This window comes from Onthophagus taurus, chromosome 1 (assembly GCF_036711975.1).
Source record: "Onthophagus taurus isolate NC chromosome 1, IU_Otau_3.0, whole genome shotgun sequence".
Taxonomy (NCBI): Eukaryota; Metazoa; Arthropoda; class Insecta; order Coleoptera; family Scarabaeidae; genus Onthophagus; species Onthophagus taurus.
In genome coordinates this window covers 30,628,040-30,652,523 of record NC_091966.1, presented here as the reverse complement: position 1 = coordinate 30,652,523, position 24,484 = coordinate 30,628,040, and the positions used below count along the sequence as shown (strand labels likewise).

Sequence of the window (24,484 nt, the reverse complement as noted above, 5' to 3'; positions counted from 1 at the left end):
GTGTAATTATTATAATAATTATCTTCGTTTGCGATTATAATTTGTTTTTGTTATTAGATGGGAGTCGTATAGTATATTCCCATTCAATAGTAATAATTGCTTCGTGTCGTACTTGAAACTCTTCAATGGTATACTCATTTGGAGGCCGTCTGTCTACACATGACTCATTTGCCCCTATTTGTGGTCAGGAATCTCGCAGTCCTCGCTTAGTATAGGCAGAAAACCAGTTAAATTTACGGATATACGGACGGTGGACAGGATGTTGTATGTGCACAGCACATGAAACAAAGATGAATTCAATTGTATGTGTGCTATTATTATCCACATGCAACGTTTTACACGTTATTAAACATTTGTAATTTTGATTCACTCTGTACATTTAGGTAGATTAATTTGTTTTTAAACAAATATTGATTTTTCTACCGGTTTCGGTTAATTTTAACCATCATCAAGATAATTTACATAATAAAAAAAATTGAATTCAAAAAGAATCATTATTATTTAAAATTTTTTGGGTTGATCTTGTTTTATGAATGAAGATAACGGTTTTATTTTGATTTTGATTGCTGTGTCATAAAACTACTTGGGTTATTTTAATGGGCTGTAAAGTTCCAAAAAATTTGAACCAACGAGAAAAGGAAGTAATATTTTTATGAGAGATAATAAAAAAAAGCTTTTTGATGGTTAACATTCTTTATATTCTAGGTCAAAAAATTAAATCCCGCTAGATTATCATTAATTTATAATACAGCTTTTTTTTGTTTTCTTGTAGAATGTATTGTGCTAAATTTTTTGAAAACCCTCTTTATTTAATATCCCCATCGCAAACACTTAAATCCCCATACAAGTACAAATCCGTTTTCGAGCTTCGACGAAACTGTGTCTCCGGGGCAAGGACCTTTTGCCATCGTCGCCATGGCAACCGTCCTAGGCTATCCCGCCCGTTACTACGGCAACTGCCCAGGGTACCTGACGCTCGCCCACGCCTCAACAGACGAAAACGTCGAAATCAGTCCCTTTTTTTATTTATTCAAAAGGTTCTTTTTTTTATTATTCCCTTTTTTTTGGGTGATGGAAAAAGGGTCACTTTTCCGAACGTTTTATCAATATAAAATGAATTAGATCTCAATTGTTTGTAATTAAAAGTCGAGTTTAAAGAGGAGGAGTTGCGTTTTCTTAATAGCTTGTAAGATTAATTAATCCGTCTGGTTTTTGAAATGATTAGTCATCCTCTCAACATCTAACGCAACAGAGTTTTCAAGAAAATTGCGTTATGATTAATTTTTAATTTAATTAATTTCGTTTTTAAATTTTTCATTTTTAGACTATTTAAGGCCATTTTTTAATTGCTGTTAAATACTGCATAAGTATTTAAACGATTTTCATGTCTCCTGACGATGTTAAATAGTGTTTGCTAAAACTGAAATTAATTCCAGAAGAATTCTAATTACATATTTCAGATGTATCTTAACTGGATTTTAAACCATTCAAGATTATTTTAATCAATTTCTACAGCACGTATAGCGATATTGATCCAACTTTCAAAGATTTTAAGTCGTTTAGCCAATTTCAGATAATTTCAACCAAGATTTGAGATATTATAAACGATTTTGAACACCTCCATACTTTTTTTTAACTATTAGCTAACTATAAGCTATTACGATATATAAGCTTACGAGTATTATCACACCATTGTTAACTGAATGTTGGAATTTTGGGGTACCACTTTGTTTGCACCAAGTTTCAACATTTTAAAAATATCTTTAGAAAATTTCTGATGATGATGAACAACCAATTTTTGATAACAATTTTGAGTAATTTTTAAACTAATTTTTTTCATTTTAGACAGTTTCAGATGATACCAAATATTTTTGATACTGTTCTGAAACAAATCTTCTCCATTTCAATTGCCCTTAAATGTTTCCTTACATTCTAAACAATTTTGTACACTTTTATGCGATTTTAACTTGTTATTAAATTTTATGAAAATCAGATTAAACAGGATTATAAACGGTTTAAGCCTAAAAACCATTATGTAGTCGTTTGGCAACATGCACATGTTTATCTATATATTAGATTTGATATCTAATAATGTCTTTCACGCTTAAAAGAGGCAATCGCCATAGCATCAAATTATTCGCAATTGCTCCCAATATCTTTTGCTTTTAATGGCTATTAGTTGCTTCCAGTACTTTCCAATTTTTGTCACTAACTCCAAAAAATAAACTTATCACTTTTCTCTTTCAAAGGTTTAAAGATTCTGAACAATTCAAGCTTACTTACAAGCCATAGCTTACAATTACTCCTAATACCTCTGTTTTTACTACTTTTTTACTCCCAATTACTCAAAATGATTCTAAATGATATCAGTTGTGTTACATTCTGCTCTTAATGGGTTTCAAGTTAAAATACAAGTTTATTTAAACAACGATTATTTATTTAATACATTTATATACAATACGTTGAGATGATTTTAGGGTGTGCAGAACGATTTTGAACACATTTTCAGCAATCTTAAGCCATTTCAGACAAATAATGGTGTATAGTTTTTGACATGTTCTTATTTATATTACAACGTCTTTGCGAGTATTTTAACAGTTGATATATTGTTTTCCTGAATTTTCGAACGGCTCAATTTGGCTTTTAACAGTTTCAGTTTGGTAAAATGTATTAGATTGAATGGTTTTTATCTTTTCTGTTATCAAAAATATTAAACTTGGAAAAGATTTTTTCAGTTGTTTTTAATATTTGAGCTACAAAAAAGAAAACGTCAAATTTGGGTATTTTATAATTTTAGATCTATTAGGTTTAATAATGAATTATGGGCAAAAACGGTTGATGGTGTAGGTTTTTAAGTTAATTTAGAATATTTTCGATTTAGAATCGTTTTTAGTTTTTCAGTTATAATCGATTTTGGTATCAAAAGCGTCGAATTTGTGTTTTGTATCAGATCTATTGGGTTGGTAATATTAAATGATGAGCTCAAATAATTAATGGTATATGTTTTTCGGTTAATTCAGAATGTTTTCGATATGAAAAGTTTCTTTCAATTGTTTTTGGGTTTGAGTTGTTATCGATTTCCTTATCAAAATCATGAACGATTGGCCTTACATCATTTTACATCTATGAGGTTGGTATTGGTATGATGGGCTAAAATGGTCAATGATGTCGGTTTTAGAGTTTGAAGTATAGTTCACTTGAGTTATTATTTGTGTATTTTCCTCCAAAAACTCATTGTTTGTACACACAATTTGTAACCATTTAATCCATACACTGCAAAATACCTTCTACTTTTTTCTTCAATTTGTTTTTTTTTTTTTGTATTTTGCCATAATTGTGACATTAATATTATGGAAATTTTCAAAAAAAAAGTTATAAAAATGTTCAGAAAAAAGGCATGAAGAAACCAAGATTCTTTTGCATTAATAAAAATTAAAAAACAACTGATGCTAAAGTTTTGCTAAACAATTTTTTGACTTTTTGTACCTTTTTAATAATTTCTGCGTAGTTTCTCTTTGACATTTACTTACAGCTACTTTTGTATGTTTCTTAAAAATGGAAGCTTCGACATAAGACAAAGAAGCAAAACCCCTCTCAAATTAGCAAACAAAAAAAAAATGTGGGGTATTTATAGCAAGAAGGGATTCAAGGATTTGTAACACAATGTGTTACTTTTTGAATTGTTTTCTTCTGAATTTCTCTTAGCACCCTTCTAGTCTCTTAAAATATTTATATAATAAGAAAGGCGGACAGAATCTAGAGGGAAAGTAATCTTGATACTGTCTTTCCAGCATCTAAAAATGCGGTATTACGAAGAATGTAAAAGAGCGCCAAACATTTCTGGCTTTTTACTTTTTCTAAAAAGAAGCTCTGAAAGAAAGAATAAAGCTTTGTAAAACAGAACAAAAAAAATTCAAATAGTTTGCATTTTGTTGGCTACTTTGTGATTTCTGATATTATGATGAGACGAGTTGAGGAATGAATTACCAAACCATAAAGATTTTCTTCTGTATACTATTTTGGTGTTCTTCACAACTTTTCTCTATAAAATATGTTCTATAGAACAAAGTCTAATTGTTTTATTTCATTTTGTAATTTAAGTCTAGTAAGAACCAAAATAAATATAAATTCAAAGTAAAAGTTTTGCTCTTGTATTTTTTCTATTTGGAAATCAGAAGATTCATCAGATGCAACTTCTTTTTCATTCTGATTTCTTTTCTGATTTCTTCCTGGCTTCTTCGTTATTGCATTAAATATTTCTACCTGTTGTAAAGCAACGAATGAAGGCAACAATAAGTTAAACTCTTTGTAGAATGTACTGCCATAACATTGACTTTTTCCAATTTTGTTTTGACTCCTCATTGACTTGTCTTTGGCTTGTTTATATTTTATATCTGATTTTATTAAGATAGAAAGCAAAAATGTAAAGCAACGGGTGGCGCATTCGAATATAAATAAACTTTATATATCGATTCAAGTGGTTGTCAGATTCAATTAGATGTAGTCAGCTATAATCTTGTTCGTGTAAGAATTCCCTTTAGACGCTAAACTAAAATATTCTGCCAACAAGGATTCAAAAGTAAACTAATTTCTTTTTGACTTCTTATTAGCTGCTAGTTCTCATTTCACTTTGTTTTTATGAGCACGTTTCCCTGCTCTTTTTGATCTTAATCAGATCGATGATACAAAACATTTCTCCGTTATATTTCAACTTTATCATTTTCCTCTTTTTGGCATCTTAGGCATTATCCCATTTTTATCCCAAGAAGACAGAAGGCAGTTTCTTTCTGATTTTCGTTTTTATTTGTGTTCTTTTCTTTTTTCAAGTTTCCTTAACAAATTTAAGCTGCAAAGAAAGGCTATACTGTCTGAATTTAGCTTATTATGCCTTATTCCAGATATTTCTATAAAAATATATCCTTAGAAAATGGCATAAAAATGCTTCTGAATGCACAAAGAACTGAAAAATAATGCCAAAAATATTTCATCATCCCATATAAAAGTACTAGAAAGTTATTGATTTCTAAAACAATTTTAACCAAATTATTTATTTTTGTGATTAAAAGTAAGATTGAAATTGAAAATTTGAAATGTATTGTTTAAATTCTGCTCTAAATATTTTTAGTGGGATATTTCCGTTCGGTTATTATTATTCGATTTTTTTTTTGGAAGCGGAAACGAGTCGATTTGCATTAAATATAAGTATCGAGTTATGCGTTTATTATTGTTACGAAGTTGGAATTGTGCCGTTCCGCGTTTTAAAACGATATCCGGACCGAACACGGAACAAACAAACACGAAACCGTTCCGGCGGCCTATTTCTTAAGCAAATTTGTTTTTCTTGGCATATATTTTCGAAACGTTCTCGTTTATCTGTTATTAATACAATCGACACTTCGAATGTTGATCATTTCCATTAATTTTTTTTCATCTTCATCTCACTTACTTAAAGGCAATTCAATTTGCGCAATTTCAATACAAACATTTTATCTTTTGTTGGGCTCTCCAGTTTGTATTTAAATCTTTTATTTTTGAACCGTGTTTAGACTTCTTCTGAATGTGATGATGTAATGGTTCAACGGTATAAATAATCTTCAATGGATAGTATTTGATTGGGCGGTATTTCTACGGTGGTTAATGTTAAGTTGCCAGACGGAAAGGGGAGACTGAATGGCGCCTCACTAAATTATTTTTGTCTGGTGGGGAGTTTAATTTGAAATGACACGCAAAACTAACCCTTTTAATATTTAATGTTGGGTGATTTTGCAGTTAAAATAAAAAAGGATTATCCATGTAGATTGAATCGTTTTCTGGGAAATTTTAAAACTTTTAAATCCATTGGGATTAGAATGGATTTCGAATGGTTTTTCTGAAGCGAACTTGAAATTACACTCTTGGGACCTGGTTCTGTGTAGACGATGAAAATAAATCATGCAATTCGTTCCGGTGAGGTTCTCTTTGAGAGAACAGCACAGTAGAATTGCTCTTCGAGGTTACTATTGGACAAACGGGGCGAGATGATTCTTTGTCCGAAACGATTAATACGGTACACGATGCTTTCAACCGTGGAAGATTGTCCACGACGGTAGCAATTACGACAATTTCAGATTTCCGATTTCTTCCGCCCAGTTTTCGTTCGCGCAAATTAAATTCCTAAATATATATTTATGATGATAAAAGGGAGTGGCCTCTATAAACCTAAATATCGCTTTCATAAATTTAGTCACGAATCCCACACATGGTGTGTTAGTGCCCTTTTTCTTCTTTTACATCCATATGGACAGCTGTCAGCAAACTGTTCCGACCTGATAGTTGCGGTTACCGAACTAGGGATAAAAGGTCTAAATATAGAACCATCATAAACTAACCTTCTCTTCCATTTCGTGTCGTATATTTCACTCGACGCGTTATTTCATTTTTTTTTGACTTTTACTTTATCGAGTCAGGAAACCGCTTCATAATCGATACTCTTGCTTGAGTCGGAATTATAAAGAGCTATGTAGTTAAAAGCAAAGAGTCCTCTCGGGTTGCGTATGCTAATTTAAGAGTGAATCACGTCGAATGGTTTTTGTTTGGTCGTTTCTATAGTGCGAGAGAGAGGAAATCGAAGTTTATCGACCGACTATGTTATTAGCTAAAGGAACGGTCGCGTCCCGGTGGTATCGATTTCTTCTTCTTTTCCTCTTGGTACTCGAGGAACACGTGCGGAACCGCGACTTCTTTAAACTCGTTAAATCCACATCCCACCTACCAAAGAGAATTTCCTTAGATGGTATCTCAGGTTATTATTTATATTGTTTGAACACGTCTTTACGTAAACTTTACGGTAACGTCCGTTTTAAAATAATAAGTTTTAAAAGTTATCTAAAAAATTTTCAGTTATCCTTCAAGAATGTTATCTTCTAAATTAATTTTTTAACTGGTAATAAAAAGTCTTAATAAGCAATTTTCATAGCTGTACATTGGGGACTTAGTTGACAATTTGAAACGTTAACGATGTCATCTCTGTGTTAGTGAGAAAGAGGAAAAGCGGTTGTTTAAAAATTCTATTTCCCTAAATATATGACATCATCGCTCCGAAATGTATAACATCTGTCTCGCTGTCAGTGAACCCTCGGGTATTCCACGTATTTCGTAGGCAACAGCACTATTCCAAGGGAATGCGAACCCAGTAGTAATTGAAATAAAACTTAACATCATCATTGTTTTTATAACGATGTGAAAAGATAGACTCGGTAGGTTTTTTAATTGGATTTTGCAAACAATTTAAATTTTCATTTATTTTATTACAAATTATAAAAAATGTTAAAAAATAGGGATCGATATTAAAGAAGGGCGTTGGTTATATTTACAAAGGGTAATTCAACACATTGCACGTGTCCTTCTACTGTGACAACCATTAGTCAGAACCCAACCCCCTTTTTAATTGTAAAAGGGGGATTAAAATGACGCTATATATATTCAAACATTTCGTTATCCGATAAAATTATATATACTTTTAAAACAATTAGGGACAACTAGTTCAGCTATTACATTTTTAAACCCTAAAATATTTTATGCTTTCTATTTTTATTAACTCTTTGCTTTGTAGTGGTTTCACGATAAAATCAGTTCATTCCAGTTGGTGCAAATTCATTGATTTTTATTGTCCGATAAATTTAATTTATGAGGTTAAGTTACAACCAACCAAATATATTAAAACCTTTAATATTTATAGTCTGACATTGCGTCGTGAATAGTTCTTTTCCTAGTGAATACCAAAATAGATGGACGTAATGTGGGGTGTGAAGGTGCAATAGAGGAAATTAATTTTGAGCTATATGCTAAATTTAGATTATGCTTGAATATCAAAATAAAGAATGCGAGGACGATGTTGCTTTAGTGGTTATAACATGAAAGGAATAATACATAAAGAAGTAGTGTAGACCACATCTGCTGACAACTCTTTACAACATAACAGGGAATTTGGGGAACACCAACTTGTAAACATTAATTAATATCCTTTTAACGTTTGTAATAAGATATACATGTAATGTAGGGCTGTGTGACACGAAATAAATTCTGTGGGCATAAAATATATCAGTATCAAATTTTTGGGGTTGGGTTGGGTTTGGCCTTAGTTGTGAAAACCATCAAAAAAATTTGTCATTCTATCTAAAAATGCTGAATTTTATGTCGATATTGATGGCTTCCATTGAAATATATATTGTTATGCCATCGAGAGCGAACATTTTGGAAAGTTGTGAGTAATATTACAAAAACTTCTGCGAAATTTTAGTCGTTCCCATTGTAATATATTTTTATGTCTTGGAAGACTGAAGTGTTTGCAAAGCAGTTTAAGTCTTTCTGGAAATTTTGGGTAGTACCAGCATCTGTGGTACTAACCAAATTTGGTTGTCCCAAAACCTTAAGCTATGTTAGGCTCAACTATGAAAACCCTTTTTGAACGAATTTACCTTATTTTTGTGTATATTATCCATGCCTAATCTAAAAGCAGAAAGATGGGGGTATTCACAGTATTCTCGTTGAGTTGTATCTCAATGTCACGGAGAAGTGAAGTGTTTGGAAAGCTGTTTGAATCTTTGTGGTAATGCTGAGTGCTATCACAGTTCTTCTTTTTGATTAAATTTGCTTTATATTTGTGGCTTTTGGTATGGTAAATACTACCAATGAAATAGCCGTATCACCCGCAACTTTTTTTACGTTTCCATACTTTATTGTTAATTTCAAGAAATTTTGATAAAATGTATTCCTAATCTAAATGTCAGGAAGATCAGGATAAGCCTTGGGTACATTATAAAGTATGTCTAAATAAAGTAAGGTAATGATTAAAAAAGGAGAACGTATCGTTTAGATTTGATGTTTCAGTGATATATTGAAGAGCCTTACGTTTGCTCTTCGACCAATAGGTTATGGCACAAATCTTCTTGTTTTTATATAACCAAAGGTTTTGGATGAATTAACTGATTTACTCAAACTGGGCCAAATGATTTTATTAAGTATTTAGACTTAACAACTGGGAAAGTTGTACTTCTTTGCTTTAGACTCGAAGAAAAGAACTTGGTGGTAGCAAGAACGTACATTCATGAATAGAGGCGAAGAAAGGAGAAAATTCCTAACTTCAGATTGTGCTGCAATAAAATTGGAATTGGATGAAAATTCTTGTTGTATTGTTTTATTGTTGGTCATTTTATACATATGAAGGGGAAACCTCATGGTGTGTTAACCATTGATCTACAAAAAACTGTCCATCCAGAAAAAAATTATCGCCTGAAATGGAAAACGTTCTGCGTAAGAATCTCGTGAACCTCGCGATGGACAACACTTAGACCTGGTGTACGTAAAATAATGTTCAACTTTGAATCAAAAATAATAAAAGTAGATGACATTAGATAAGCGTCATTGCGTATCAGTCAAGCAGGCTGATACGACGTTCTTTTGCAACAAAGAATATCCACCTTATATTTCATTAGATTCCAACATTCTGGAAAAATTTAAATTGTCGAAAGTTTGGGACGCATAAAATTACACTTCATGGACAACGATAATTTGGGCGATGAAAAGCCGTTATCAGGGTCAACAGTAATTTATGAAACGTTCAGAAAGCGATTTGCAGGGGAAAAAGCTATACTAGAAGCTTCCAGCACAAAAAAAAATTGTTATAAATACAGTCGGTACTAGAAAAGGTATAAAAATCAGCTAGCTATAAATACATCGATATTTATTTTTTTGACTCAGGGTGGTGAATATTTTTAAACAGTTCTAGGTTGTGTCACAAGAGTTCCGCGCGTTTTAGTTGTTCCATTACAATATATCTAAGTCTCGAAGGGGGTGGTGAAGTATTTGCAAAAATTGATGAGTTGTTTTACATTTGTTAAGGTCTGAATTATTTAAACATTTTTGCACTGTTGCAATGGTTCCCATCCAAATATACCTTTATGTTTCGGGGAAATCTCTTTGGAAAGTTGTGGAAGTTCTACTGAATGTCTGGGTGTCACAATAGGAGCTTTAATGTCTTAAAATTAATATTGAAATAGTTTTGCGCGACTTTAGCCGTTCCCATTGAACTATATTTTTGTGTCTCAGCACTATTTCAAAAGCTCTAGAAATTCTTGACGATTTTCTGGGTTGTGCCATAGCAGCAGATTTAATATTATTTTAGACAGTTTCATATTACAATGTGTTGAATCATTTCAACAACAATTAATCAGAACTCGATACCTTTTAAATTTTTGCCTTATATAACTATGATTAAATACTTAGAACATTTTCTTATCTAACACACGAAATCCATTTACATGTTTCATTTAAAAACAACTTCTTAATCTACAATTTCCTTAATAAGCTTTCTTAGAAAACGTGCAATCTTGATTAAATATCGCACGCAATCCGTTTCATTCTTTAAACATTCAATCTTTCCCAAGCCTCAATTAATTATCTAATTTAAGTTTTCTTAATTCGTATGAAATATATAATTTGAAATAAGTACTGTAACAGATGAAATGGGTGTGTGATAGAGAAAAATAAATGAATGCCCGCATCTCACGTAATATGTGAAAATAAATTCTAAATGTTGTAATTTCTTTAATTGATATAGCAATCTAATCAAATTAGGGGTTGGTTTCTCGAGGGGTTGCCGTTCCCATTGGATCTGAGTGTTACTGAAATTAATTAAATTGGACTTCGGTTAATTAAACAGACGTCGGTTGTGCGACATACGTGGTTCGCTATAACGAATAAATACTAAAGCGTGTATAAAAACGTTAATTTCTCGGGACGTTTACTCGATGGTTTATAATTACAATTTTGCTGCATTATTATTTAATGGTAAACATCTCATCGATGATGATCATTAGCTTTTAAATGAAAATATTTCATGCGAATCATAAAAAGAATATTTAATGAATTTATTAGCAGTTGGTTATTCAATTTCCGTGACTGAATTTTTAAAATTCCAATACCACAACATCATTTCAAATAGAGTGAAGTACGTGTAAATTTGCACAGAAGCGTTTTAGAGAAGGATTCGTACCGTACGAGAAACCTCAACACACACACCACAACAAACCGCATCTACATGTGCATTTTCAGGTTCAATGCTCTATGGTTACTCCCTTCAACGTACAACTCTTGTTGGTCTACTGTACCTTGAGTTCTCTTCGTCGTAGTCTCTTTTGAATTCTAATAGAGATACGGCATAGAGAATATTACAGCCCAACCCAATACAGATGTAGACGACGAGGAAGAAGTGGTAAAAAAATGTTTGTTTTATTTTAAACGAGAAAAAAATTGTTCTATTCTAAAAGATGGGAGGATGTTAAAAAAGGATTTGTTTATCAAAACGTTCTTAGAAATGATTTACAGTAGTGTTATTATTATTTGTTATTCAAAGTACATTTCTCCTGCAACCCACACTGATCGTTGAGGTCCGTAATAATGGTACCCAACGTTGGTAATTGAGTTGAAACAACGGCTCAGCCTCGTTTATTTTCACGACTCTCAATGAATCATTATGGAAATTGCGGAGCCCCTATTGCGTTCGAACCGTGACAATGACAATGAATAAAAAAATTCAATAGAAAATAAATAAAAATCCAACATTGTTTATGTGAAAAAATACGATACATTACATGCGTGAATATAGTTTGAGGATGTAAAGTATTTCCCAAAAATATTATAAAAACATAATTGGAAAATACTCGAGTTCATTCAAGTACTAATCTTGTTATTATAAGCCATATCAGCATTTTATTGAAACAAAGTTTTTTATGACGCACTGATTGATAGTTGCTACTTAATCATTCTGGAATTTTCATGAGTGTTTATTGTATAAAAGGATGTGTTGGCAAAATTTTCCAAAAATCTACAACTCGATTATCAGGATTAAACACAGCGGGATTCCCTTTTAACTTTAATTTATTTAAGAAGTTTAATTTATTTACAGTTCATGAATTTATTATGAGTTTATTTAAATGAAATGATTATTAAGATAAGCACGAATAGAACTGCGTCTGAAACAAATCTTAAAAAGTATTTGTTTGTTGTGATACCGTTTATGCAGTGCATGTAGTAAGTTTTATCAAGTAAAAACATAAATTAGAAAAGAGCTGAAATGATCTATGCTTCTACCAAAAATGGCGAGACATAACAGATTATTGCCATTCCATCAAAATTCAATGTCACAAAAGATTTATAATTTTGCATTAACGCTGTATCTAAATTTGTATCCACCTGATAATGCAAAAAATAAATCAACGTGTCTGATGATTGCATTGAATGACATGCATAAAACTGCATATCTCAGCTTTTTACGTTTGCCCTCTATCTTTACTGCTCGGCTAAATTTTACTGCCTGTTGGTCGTAAAGTTGAACTTACCGCCATGAAAATTAATCTTAAAACTCGCCATTTTGATTTAGTTAAGCGTAAGCTCTATTTTTTAGGACCAATAAACTTTATACTTTATTAGTTGTTTATATTAAATGTAGCGATTTTTGATTATTTCATGGCATCTTTTATCACTTTCGATTATCATTTTTGTCTATCATTTTCCAGTATTAAAAGCACTATTTTTCCATTGAATTGGAATTGTCCAAATTTTTGTTAAAATTACTATATTAAAAATGTAATGTTAATATTATGAAAATATCAATTTATAAGTTACCACAACGCTCATAATTACGATGCTCTCCTAAAGATTGACAATGGCACTTAAACCGGTAGAGAAAGTATAATAAAACTACTTTATTATTGAGATACTGAGTTAATCTGTACCTGAATATGTACCTAGTCGCCTTCAGCCTCCACACCTCCCTATTTTTCGCCTCTCTTCCAATTCCTGAATCCCAGCACTTCTTTTGCGTCCACATCAACTGTTTCCTTCCATCGTCTCTGTGGTCTTCCCTTCAGTCTTACTCCCTGCATTTTCTTATTTATTAACATTCTAGGCAGTTTTCATTCTTCCAATCTGGCAACACCTAGTTCTCTGCAGCCTTTAAATTCTTGTAACTGGATACCTCTGCTTCAATGAGGTGGAGGTATAATTCGTGATTGTATCGAATTCTTCATTCACTGTTTTCTAGGCCCAGAATTGTCCTCAGAATCTTGATCTCGAATATATTTACATGTTCTTTTAGTTTCTGTGTCCACGTTTCGTAGCTATACGTAAGGATAGGTCTTATTATGGTCTCATGACTCTTTCTCGTATCTTTCCCTCCTCTCTACCAAGACTTGTCAGCTCCACCCCAGATTAATCTAAAATTGCAAGTGTCAAAATTGTACAAGAAAGTTGTTGTGGCTCACTTCTATAATGTTCAATTAGCATGATGTCAATTTGATCTTGTGGTGTCGTGATGGGTCAGTATATCAGAAAACCAGAATGCTCCATCAAATTCATGTTAATCCCATTAATGCGTATCGAGAATCAAAATATGCTGTACTATTCATACTTTGATAATACCAACATGTAACCATGCTCGCATATGAGGCTGAATGTCATCATTGGGTTTAAATTTTCATTCCAAGAATGTTCTCTTGACATTTTATTGGAAGATTTTTCAATGTAAATCAAAGTCAAAATCAACATGTCTGGAAATCATCATAAAGTAAGGTATCATTATCAAATTAGATATCATGAGTCAACATTACCACAACTTTTTGCAAAATCGCTTGCTTCTGCAACACTTTCACTTAAACGAAATATGTTATCATAAAACTACAAGTATGTATATTTCTTACAATTTCATTATCACAATTTTTAAGATATCAAAAATATCATATTTGTATCCTCAGTATGAATTCTTGTGAACGTCACCATATATGTATACATCACTAATCTTATCTGGAAACTCAGGTTGATTACTCATCATTCCAATATATCCAACATTACAAAATAGATATAATATACAATACTCATATGCGTTCTTGTGTCCTTTAAAAGCCGCAGTCATAAATTGCTAACATTAAACAACTAACCTCTAGGCTAACACCTCACAGGTTAAATCAGACAAGCATCCAAACATAATCTTTTTCTGTAAAAATTACGCTGACTTCGGCAGCAAAAAGAGGCTGACTTCGGCAGTAAAACTGATAAGTGCAGTTTTAGGTTAAGCTTTTAGATATACTTTTTATTGTATATTTATTACCTGTACGCTATTGTTGCGTAAAACTTGTAGATAACATAACTCGTCAGCCATAGTTAATTAAACATATCACGTACTTTACTATTTGCATTAAAATGTTTATCATTTCATAAACAACTCTGCAATCCAAAGATCCTAATTAATCTTGCCCAATGAACCATTCATATCTTTGAGGGAAATAAACTGCAGGACAGTGGCGTAAAACGTATTGTGTGTTTTTTGTAACGTTTTGTACCCTATGTGTAAATAGTAGACTCTTGTAAAGATCCATATAAGAAACCATATGCTGCTTCGATCAAGTTACTATGTATTGCTTTGATTATAGACCTCTCTACATAACTTGATGAATTAGTCAACAGTAGGCGAAGTTTTTAGTTGATTTAAATATTTTAGTACTTTCTTGGCCAAACAAAAGTGATTCTAATTGCTGAGTCGGGTGCCAAAATCGCTATAACGTAGTCTGCTCGTGCTAACCCATTTACTGCATCACTGTTAGCTGGTGTGACTTAGGAGTCAGGTCAGTAAGACCCTATTTATCATGAAACTTCATTTATTCTTCTCTTTCAGTCTTCAATAAGAGCTGGCATTGGTTTCATTGTTTACAACACCTAGAGAATATCTCGTTTATCTGTAAATTATTTTATTGCCTTGTTCTTAAGTCCTTCATCTCAGAATGATCTTAACTCCCATATTAATAGCAAATAATTCTGTCTGGATTACATACCGAAGCTGTAAGCTGTAAATCTGTTAACTTTTAATCCATTTATGAGCAGATATATATGTACCTTAATCTATTATTAATCCAAACCTTTTTCACGGAATATGATACCAAATACACAATTCCCTTCGGGTCTATATGAAACAGATTTGTATGCATTTACTTTAGTATATCATAGTCTGCAATTACATTTAGGCACTCATTAGACATAAGTGCCCTTGATACAGTATCTGCATCTACCCTTCGCAGTATGTACTAGTTACTGACCATAGTTCTCGAATGCATGAGTGGAATCAGTGTTTTCAATCACATTATGATGTATTGTTGGTAGTGCAAGTACAATACTCGATGATCCCTCCTACCTTCCTTGCAGCAATTATTTAAACCTGTTGACATTTCCAACCTACGTAGTTTGAGGACCATGTATTTTTCAGTACTACATAATGCATTCTCTAGTTAACTCAAGCGTTTATAACGTACATATCCAAAAGAAGTAAATATTGAAAAATACTAACATTTTATTTGTGGAACCTTTTAATCCATTAAGAACATCAGAACTGTCTACTTCACCTTTGTACTTAGTTTGTTAATGTAGGTTATATCTATAATAGTTGAATCTATCGACGTGAAAATCCTTTTTGTGGTGTTTTTAGTTTGTTATGTTTTAAAATACAGAACCCATTAATATTTAAAAATATGCAGGATAAACATCATCCGGAAATGTGTTAAAGCAATCTTACTAAAAAAGAAATGTCTTAAAGAAGCTTTAGATTCATTACCCCTCTTAGTTTTCTTCCTCATCTTTTCAGTATCTATCAATATTTACATTTTCCTACACCTCGTTAGCGTCCTTAACACCACGTTATCCAAAGCAAGAGGGGGTTGTTGATAAATATACACAGGAAATTCTTGTCTCGTGAGATTTAAAAAAAACCCTTAGGCATCCTGAACACTCCTGAAATCATCTCTCCTCTATCGGAAAGTCAACGCACTGAAGGTAGAGAAGGAAGTAAAATATCGTATAGTTGGCCTGGGAGCGTCGCGGTGCATGAGGGGGCGTCGTCGGCGGTACAGTTTCCAGTTGCCATGGAAACGTGCCAGACCGGATCGACACGCCACGTCCGGGGCTGCTCATGGCCTGTTTGCTACACCCGGACTCCACCACCCCCGCACCGAACTTTATGTATTGATCAAAGAGTGCGTGAGCTGTGGATGTGTGCCAGCAAGGCCTACCGCTATATTACTTTTTTATTCGGTTAGTCATCGACTAAAGTAAATATTATATAGGGAAAGTCTTCGTTATTCCGGAAAGGGGGTTACATTGGGGTTGGGTTGACCGCTTCGAAGGGTCTCTGAGAAGGGGCTGAGGTTGCTTTCGAGGGGGTTGATGTAGGACAAAGAACTCGGTACGCTAGTGTTGCGAATCGATCGATTCTTTTCTTTTGTCTCTCGAAACGTTTTCTGTTTACAAACAATTCAATGAATTTCGTTATTGTTATTACAGAACTTTTGTTTTTTTTTTGTTTAAAATAAGAGTAGGTAGAAAGAAACTACATTGTTTTTTTTTCTATTGTTTAGGTAAATCAAATCTGGCAGATCTTAACACATTTTTAACAAAATACAATACATTATTAGATAATAATAAATAATAACCAAACCACATAAAGACTTTCAATTCCTTCTTTCTCTACATCGATTATTGCTTAAAATACTTTCATTTATAGCGTTCTTGTTCAAATTAATACCGATTGATACAAAATTGATTATTGAAAAATTATTGTTTTAATCTTAATTCCATTATTTCTCATTAATTAATAATAAAACAAATATATAATTTTTCTTTTGTTTGTTTTTAGAATGTGGATCATAAATTGAAATTCCGTTCAAAGAAAGGTCAGCTTCCGTTCATTGAATTGAACGGTGAAGAAATAGCCGATAGTGCCATCATATTGAAGGAGTTAAGCCAGCGTAACGTTGATTTGGACGCAGCTTTGACAACCGAACAACGAAATGTTGCTCATGCGATGATTTCGATGATCGAAAATCACCTAAATTGGGTTGTTATGTGGTGGAGGACAAAATATCCCGACCAAGTACTCAAAGGTTACAAGGTTAACTTGCAACACGCTTTAGGAAGCCGATTACCAAACGGAATCCTAAATTTCTTCTTTAAATTCGCATTCGGAAGAAAGGTGAGTTTTTAAATTTTCTTATATTTATTTTTCTAATTTCATTTTGAATGAATTCTCGATTAGATATCATTCTGCACTTTTTCTTACATCCTGTTTGGTTGGTGTATTTTTTTTTGTATATAGATTGTTATCTACCTACCTGGTAGTTCTTATTATTCTTGTTTTTTTTTTAAGCATGCACTTTAAACCCATTTATTAGTGTCATCGTCCTATTTTTAATTCCATATTCATACTTTAGTGGTTCCAGGGTGCAAAGAAAGTCAAGGCCCAAGGAATGGGCGTACATTCTCCTGAGGAAATTTCCAAATTTGGGCAAGACGATTTGAAGGTGCTTTCTGATATGTTGGCTGATAAACCATTCTTCTTCGGTGATGAACCAACCACGGTAATAAAATCTTTCTTTTTTATTTTTCGACACTAATATTTTTTTTAAATTATTTTTAGCTCGATTGTGTTGCTTTCGCAAATTTGGCTCAAATTTATTTCATCGACAAAGAAGTTAGCTACACATTGAGAGAATACATGACTGAACATTGTCCGAACTTGGTTGGTCTTGTTAACCGCATGAAAGAAAGGTGCTTCCCAGATTGGGACGATATCTGTACCAATTTGGATTTGAATTCTCATTTACCAAAACCACCAGCAGAAGAAACGAAAGAGAAGGAAGGAAACAATGATGAAAAAGAAGGGGATAAAGATAAAGAGTTAGAACCTGAAGATAAAGATCCTGAGAAGGAAAAGGTAAATGAAACTGAATAAATATAGATAAATAGTATTTTTATGAATTTTAAAATATAATTTCTTATTTAAAAATGGAAATAAGCTCAAGATAAAAAGAATAAATTCATGAAATAAGGAATGACTTTTAATATTCTTTTTAGTAATAATCAAGCAAAAACGTTTTTGTTACACAACAATATTAATTACCTATTGTTGTATATTTCTTATTAACTTCAATTTGAAACACTTTGGTTGATTCTTTCCTTTTTAAGGAAGAAAACAAAGAATCTTTCAATTTAAATTTCAACACTAAATGATATATCTTGGCTTGTTACAAATAAGATTTAAGAAATTTTTTGATTAATCTTTAAGTTTCAATTGAAATATTCTGTTTCATTTAAAAGGAATGTCGTTTCTTTGGATTGTTCAATTTTTCTTACAGTTTATCAACTAGTTCAGTGTTTCTCAATATTTTCAAACAAAATAACCCTTTTAGCTAGTTCGTTTCATTGATGGCCGTTTGGTATACATTTTAAGTGAAACTCACTTCAGAAAGTAATGTGTTATAAAAATTACCCGTTTTCGAGCGTCACTTTCTGACTTGACTATAGTTTGAAGTTGAGAAACACTGAAGTAGTTATTAATTTCTTGTAATTAAAACGTCTAGAAATATAAGTAGGTGCACATCAACATAAAAACAATAATCAAATTTATAACTTTGAAATCTAAATTTTATTAATAACTATGTACAATGTGAAACTTAGTATGTTGCTGTATTAATTTGATTTAATTTTCTATTCTTGTAAAGTTTCTGTCAATTAATTTCATGAAAAGAATTCATTGTCAATCTGCAAATATTATTATCTTTATACCAAAATCCTCAAAAACACCTTAAAGTGCGCTTCGTCTGAGGTAGTAATTTGGGAAAACAGTAATAATTACAATAATTACATTATATGATTACAATATTACAATAAATTGTGTTTGCACTTTTCAAGTTTTATAAGTTTAACGAATTAACAATCTTTGATAGATGAACCAATACTGCTTGACTTTCTGATTTCCACATACAATTCAGGTTATTTCCAAAAAGAAAATTACTTTTTCTTGAAGTTGAAATAATCTTGCTAATATATTTCCTTTTGAGAGACTTCCTCATGAAACAACTTTTTTTTTAACATAATTCATCTGTTATGCATTATTTTAAAGATGTATTCTGAAAAAATTCGTTCCTATTTTGATTCTTCAGTATCTGAAACTTATATTTTCGACCATATCATCAATGCGATATTTTACAGTAGCAGTATGCTCAGAATGCGGTGTTTGTAAAAAGTTTTGTTTACTTTCTAGTCTAAGAGTACATCTCCTGGTTCATGATGCAAAATTTCGTAACGACCTCTCTAATATATAGCTTTTCTTGAGCGTTGTGATAAGTTAGCGAAAATTCATGCGATGTTTTAAGCGCATTTTCAGATTACTAAGCGAAGCATTCAATACTATCCAATTTTAAACTAGGCGCGCATGTCATTTTCATACGACTATATGTTTTAAAGACAAAGAGTTACAACCGTTAAAAATATGTAGGATCGTACATTTGCAGCTGATTTATCCCCACCACTTACATCCTAGCACCAACCTGGATTTTTCAGGCACTTCAATAAATATCGTATGTTCGTGCATGTATAAATTTGTTCATGTGATTCTTTCAACAACGCGACAGTGTTGAAGTAAATGTAGTTGGTTGCATCCTTTTAATCGCCATGATTATTTAGTTGTATATGCGTATTTACATTTAATTTTCCGATTAATGCTGTTTTATTTTTGCCAAAAAAACCAATTTAATATACAGGATGTATCTAAATTGATGCGAAAGAGGTGATTTTTCAATGAAAATTAAGGGGGTCTTTCATATAACTTTTTGTTCAAAACCTCTTCTCCTCCAAGTTATAGCCTTCTAAAGTTAAGGGAAAAAATCTGCAACTTTCTTATCTCTTGACATTTTACAACTAACAAATTGTTAGCTTGATCACAAAAAATAAAGTAATGCTGAGATCAATTTGACATAATTTCATTTTTTGACTAATAATAATCCATCTCTGAATTAATTCACCAGAACCTGTGTATTATTTTATTTTTATGTGATTAAACTAACAATTTTAGAAGAAAATGACAAGAAACAAAAAAGTTGCGTATTGAATCTCTCTATTTAAATCAAGTTTTTAAAGAGAAAAACGTAGACACATTAAAAAGTTTTGATACAAAGTATTGTAGGGGTTGATTTTTTCACCCCCTTGTAATAATATTTTCCGGTTATAAAAATCGTCAAAAAGTGTCATTTCATTAGCAACAGTTATCTGCCAAATTTCATCCTTTCAAATTCCTCCATAGTGGATTTATTAAAGAAAAGCAATTTTTTCCCCTAATTTTAGAGGGCTGTAACTTGGAGGAGAAGTGGTTTTGACCAAAAGTTATATGAAAAACTCCCCTAATTATTTTTCGCTGAAAAATCACCGCTTAAAATCTTTCGCATCAATTTAGATACACTCTGCATACACAATTTAAGCGAAGCAGTAAGTATATGTAATCACGTAATGTGTGGGCAATTCACATCTATACTTATGTCAGCAATTCCCGTAATATCATCCAAATAAGGTAATTTTAGCTTAGTTTTCTGAGGTTCCAGTAATTTCTGGATGGGATTGAGAATCAACTAAAGAAACAAATATTTGTGGGGATTTTAATATAAATACTGTAGATGCTAATTCAAACAGTGGAATGTTTAGATATGTCTTCTTTAGTTATCAGTTAAGACTGCTTTTCACTCAAAGAATTCCCTTTTATTGAAGCGGATGGTCCAATTATTGTAATCCTTTTTGCAGTAATTTTGTATCTAGAGATATGTTTGGAAAAAAATTGTCTGTAGTTACAGTTCTTCCACAATCTATAAATGATTCTATGAGTTTCAACACAACACATTCAGCTAATGGGATTAACATGTGCTTATCTTCATCTTTTCTGCAATGTTGAAGTGCATTTATAATGTTCTTACTGTCTGCTGTTAATCAGGATTTAATGCCATATATCCATCCAATGCCAATATCATATTTTGGGTAAATCTACACCTTCTTTCATTGGATATTAATATTCCAATTATTATTGTGGATTACATTAATCCACAATAATTTTTGCTCCTCTTTTATAACAATTTTGGCTGTTCTTAATGATTTTATTCCATACCTCAGACATCAAGTCAAATTTATCTCCTTTCAGGAGTTAACTTTCCAACCTTTTTTGATCCCCACAGATATGTCTACGAAATTTTATAAAGCAATTTCTGCAAATGCATCTAATTTCGCTCATTCAATTTCCAAAACTCTGTTTGTTACTTCTATTGTGCATATCATTGTGCTTATGTTTCATAATGTGGTGATCAATAATGAACGAAAATGCAGCCTTCATTTTACCTTTTCATTGTATTAAATTTTGCATATCCCATTGGACTTTGATCTTCTAATTAAAACAATACCTGCAACCGGAAATTTTAGGTACTTATATTGAAATTTCAATTCATAATTCGTTCAATTAACTATTTTTGAGTGAGTTTACTGCACAACAGCCTTTGTAAAATATGCTATAAACTCATATAATACGCAGAATGGGAATGCGTATTAAATTTTCGAACCCATATGATTTATCTGGTTTATTAGGCTTCATTAGGATTCATGGAACATAGTTATTCAGTCACAGTTTTATATTTCAAAATATGTGAACATTTTGAAGCACAAGTGCGAAATACGTGTAAAATTTTGCTTTGAACACTTTCATACGAAATGTTCCACTATGGCGCATTCATATCATTTTCTTTTTAAATTCCTCTTAATGAAATGCATAATATTAATCATACAGGATTTCGGGATGAGTATCTTTTAATTTTAATTCAACATCCAGACGAAAACTACAACCCTTTACAAATGCAATCGTTATGCTACGTGTTAATTATTTTAACTCTTTGAGCAGTAAGTTGATTAGCACATATAGCTTGTTTTTCTGTATAATACGTGTCAACTTTTCAACTTATTATCTTTTATCATAGTCCTCCTCTATGTTATCATGGACCTTCTTCTTTATGAGCTGCCCTGTGAATTCCAGTTTAGTGCCTGTCTGGTGACATTGTTGTGCTCGGTTCTTAGTATGTGTGCAACCCAATTTCATTTGCTTTTCCATATCTATAGTTTTATTTCCTCTTACTTCGCCTGTCGTAGGAGATCTTCATTTAGGACAAAATCAAACGATTTTATTCGTAATATCTTTGTAAAACATTTGCGATGTCGTAGGAGATCTTCATTTAGGACAAAATCAAACGATTTTATTCGTAATATCTTTGTAAAACATTTGCGATGTCGTAGGAGATCTTCATTTAGGACAAAATCAAACGATTTTATTCGTAATATCTTTGTAAAACATTTGCGATGAATACTTGTACCTTGTTTTCTATGTATATTTTGTGTCATCCATGTTTCGCTTCCGTGTAGTAAGGTAGATTTTATGTTGGTGTTTAATTTGCGAAACTTGGGTTTTCTGGATTGTTGGGAGGAGTTCCATATGTCCCTTAAAATTTCAAACATTTATCCACGTCCGCTTCTGTTTCCCTGTCTTTTGTTACCGTACTGCCCAGGTAGCAGAACTCTTCATCATTTAATTTCTTTAGGAAGTCCTACTTTATACCGTTTTCCGCATAATCTGTTTTTTCTAGAATCCAATCTAGTACAATATTGAAAAGTACGGATTATAACGGGCAAATTCCTACAAATTCCTGAGTGCATGACCTTTACATATTTACCTGTTTTCTTTTTTGAAATTACAAATACATATTTTATTTTCAAAGAGGTAATCACAAAGTGGAATATTTATGTACCATTTATTAATAAATAATCTATTATTATTTATATATTATTCTAGCTTTTATTACAGATTTTCTCATGCCATTAATGTTACAACTTCTATATTTGCTGCTCTCAGTGTAGGCAATATTTCAAATATAAGCAGTTTTATTTCAATATTATATTAAATAAAAGTTTTTATTTTGAAACTATGTCGCAATAGACTTATATTTTATAGAAAGCCGTTATTTTTTATGCGTTCAAACGTTTGGCGATATCAGTTACACTAAAAGTATTAAAAGAAGTTTAATCGATGCAATTAATCGACTCAACTGAATAATAAAAAGGAGAAGGAGAAAAAAATATGAAATATTTACGCACACATATAAAGACTCAGAAGATTTTCATAAGTTTTCGCGATCATAACCGATAAGCTTTATACTACTAAATATCTATACTACTATACAGGTTGTTTCAACACAACATTTAAACAAGTATGAGTAGAATATCGGTTCAAGTGGGTATAAGCGCACATGTTGTTTGAAGAACACTCCGTTTACCTTTGCCATATCCAACATGTGCAAGCCGTCACTCCTCTAAATTACCACGCAAGATTCACATTTTTTTATGGTTTTTACGGCAAGTTGCAGAACGTCCAGACTTCTTAACTGACATTTTTATTATTGCTGCCATGCTGAGGGGAGTGGCCCGTTTAGGGAAAATCTAAGTCCTTGATGAACCTTAATATTGCTCCAAGGTCTTGTTCTTTTATGTATATCAGTAGATGTCAAGCAAGCCTTTCCAAAAATTTTGTTCTTGCCTAATGTTGAACAGATGGTATTTTAGGGGCGTATGGTAAGGTCGGGAAACCTGAAACCGATCTTAGGCTCCCATTGCTAAGGCATAAAACCTCTTCGGTTTTCTTTTGCCACGCAGTTAGCGTACTCTACATCTGTCTGTGTCTAGGAAGTTCTTTCCAGCACAAGGCTTTTGAGTCCTCCCATGTATACCAGGCAAGGTTTTTTTTTTAGTTGAGGCTCGCCCTTGTTCCATTGTTCCGTTCTTCTAAACATGATCTTATATCACTAGTCGAAATTATATTCTGTCGGTATATGACTCGTTATAATTTTAACTAACTTTCACTTATGGAGCTGGTTTTACCAGAAATATTCAACTGATGGGAATCCTCGAGCCGTCGTTAAAACCAGACATCAAGAGTGTTTTCGTCTAAACATCTGGTTAGGCATCATTGGGAATAGGTTGCTAGAACCGATTGTTTTGCCACAACCATTACACGGTTATACATATCATGAATTTACCGTTAATTCCACACTTTAGAGCTCCACCACACTTTACGGTTGGTGTTAGAGAATATTTAAACAACACATTTCCTGGGACATGGATAAAGGGGGTCCCATTGTGTGGCGTGCATGATCACCAAATTTGAATCATGTAGACTTTTGTTTATGGGGATATTTAAAAGGGTTAGTTTATTCGACACTCCTGAACCATCTGAAACATTTCGGCTAAAGAATAGGACATGGATATTAGATGGTTTGTGAAAACGGGTAGTTTGAAAAAATACGGGCTTCCTTTTAACGTGGAACTAGAAATGATGTTGCAAAGCGACATTTTAAACATCTTCAATAATTTGCAATAAAACCATAATAACCAATACAGAAAATTATTACTGTTTATTATTATTATTGTGGTAATGTCTCTACTAACATTTTTAAATAATAATAACGGCACTAAATAACGTTTAGTTACACAAAAATTTTATTTTATTTTTGACAGAAAATTTAAAATATCTATAATAAAAAAAAAATAACAT

The 24,484-nt window shown here is 32.1% G+C and overlaps 1 protein-coding gene across 2 annotated transcripts in view; it reads left to right on the top strand.

Moving 5' to 3' along the window:
- The window catches only part of LOC111429084 (failed axon connections), a 48,939-nt gene that overhangs the window by 23,931 nt on the left and 524 nt on the right, over window positions 1–24,484 (top strand). The window contains exons 2-4 of one of the 2 annotated variants that reach the window (XM_023064874.2): window positions 16,715–17,050; window positions 17,298–17,435; window positions 17,495–17,791. In XM_023064874.2, coding sequence (XP_022920642.1) covers window positions 16,715–17,050; window positions 17,298–17,435; window positions 17,495–17,791 — 771 coding nt within the window. Of the gene's footprint in view, window positions 1–16,714; window positions 17,051–17,288; window positions 17,436–17,494; window positions 17,792–24,484 lie in introns of both variants that reach the window. The other variant, XM_023064873.2, reaches the window with a different exon arrangement.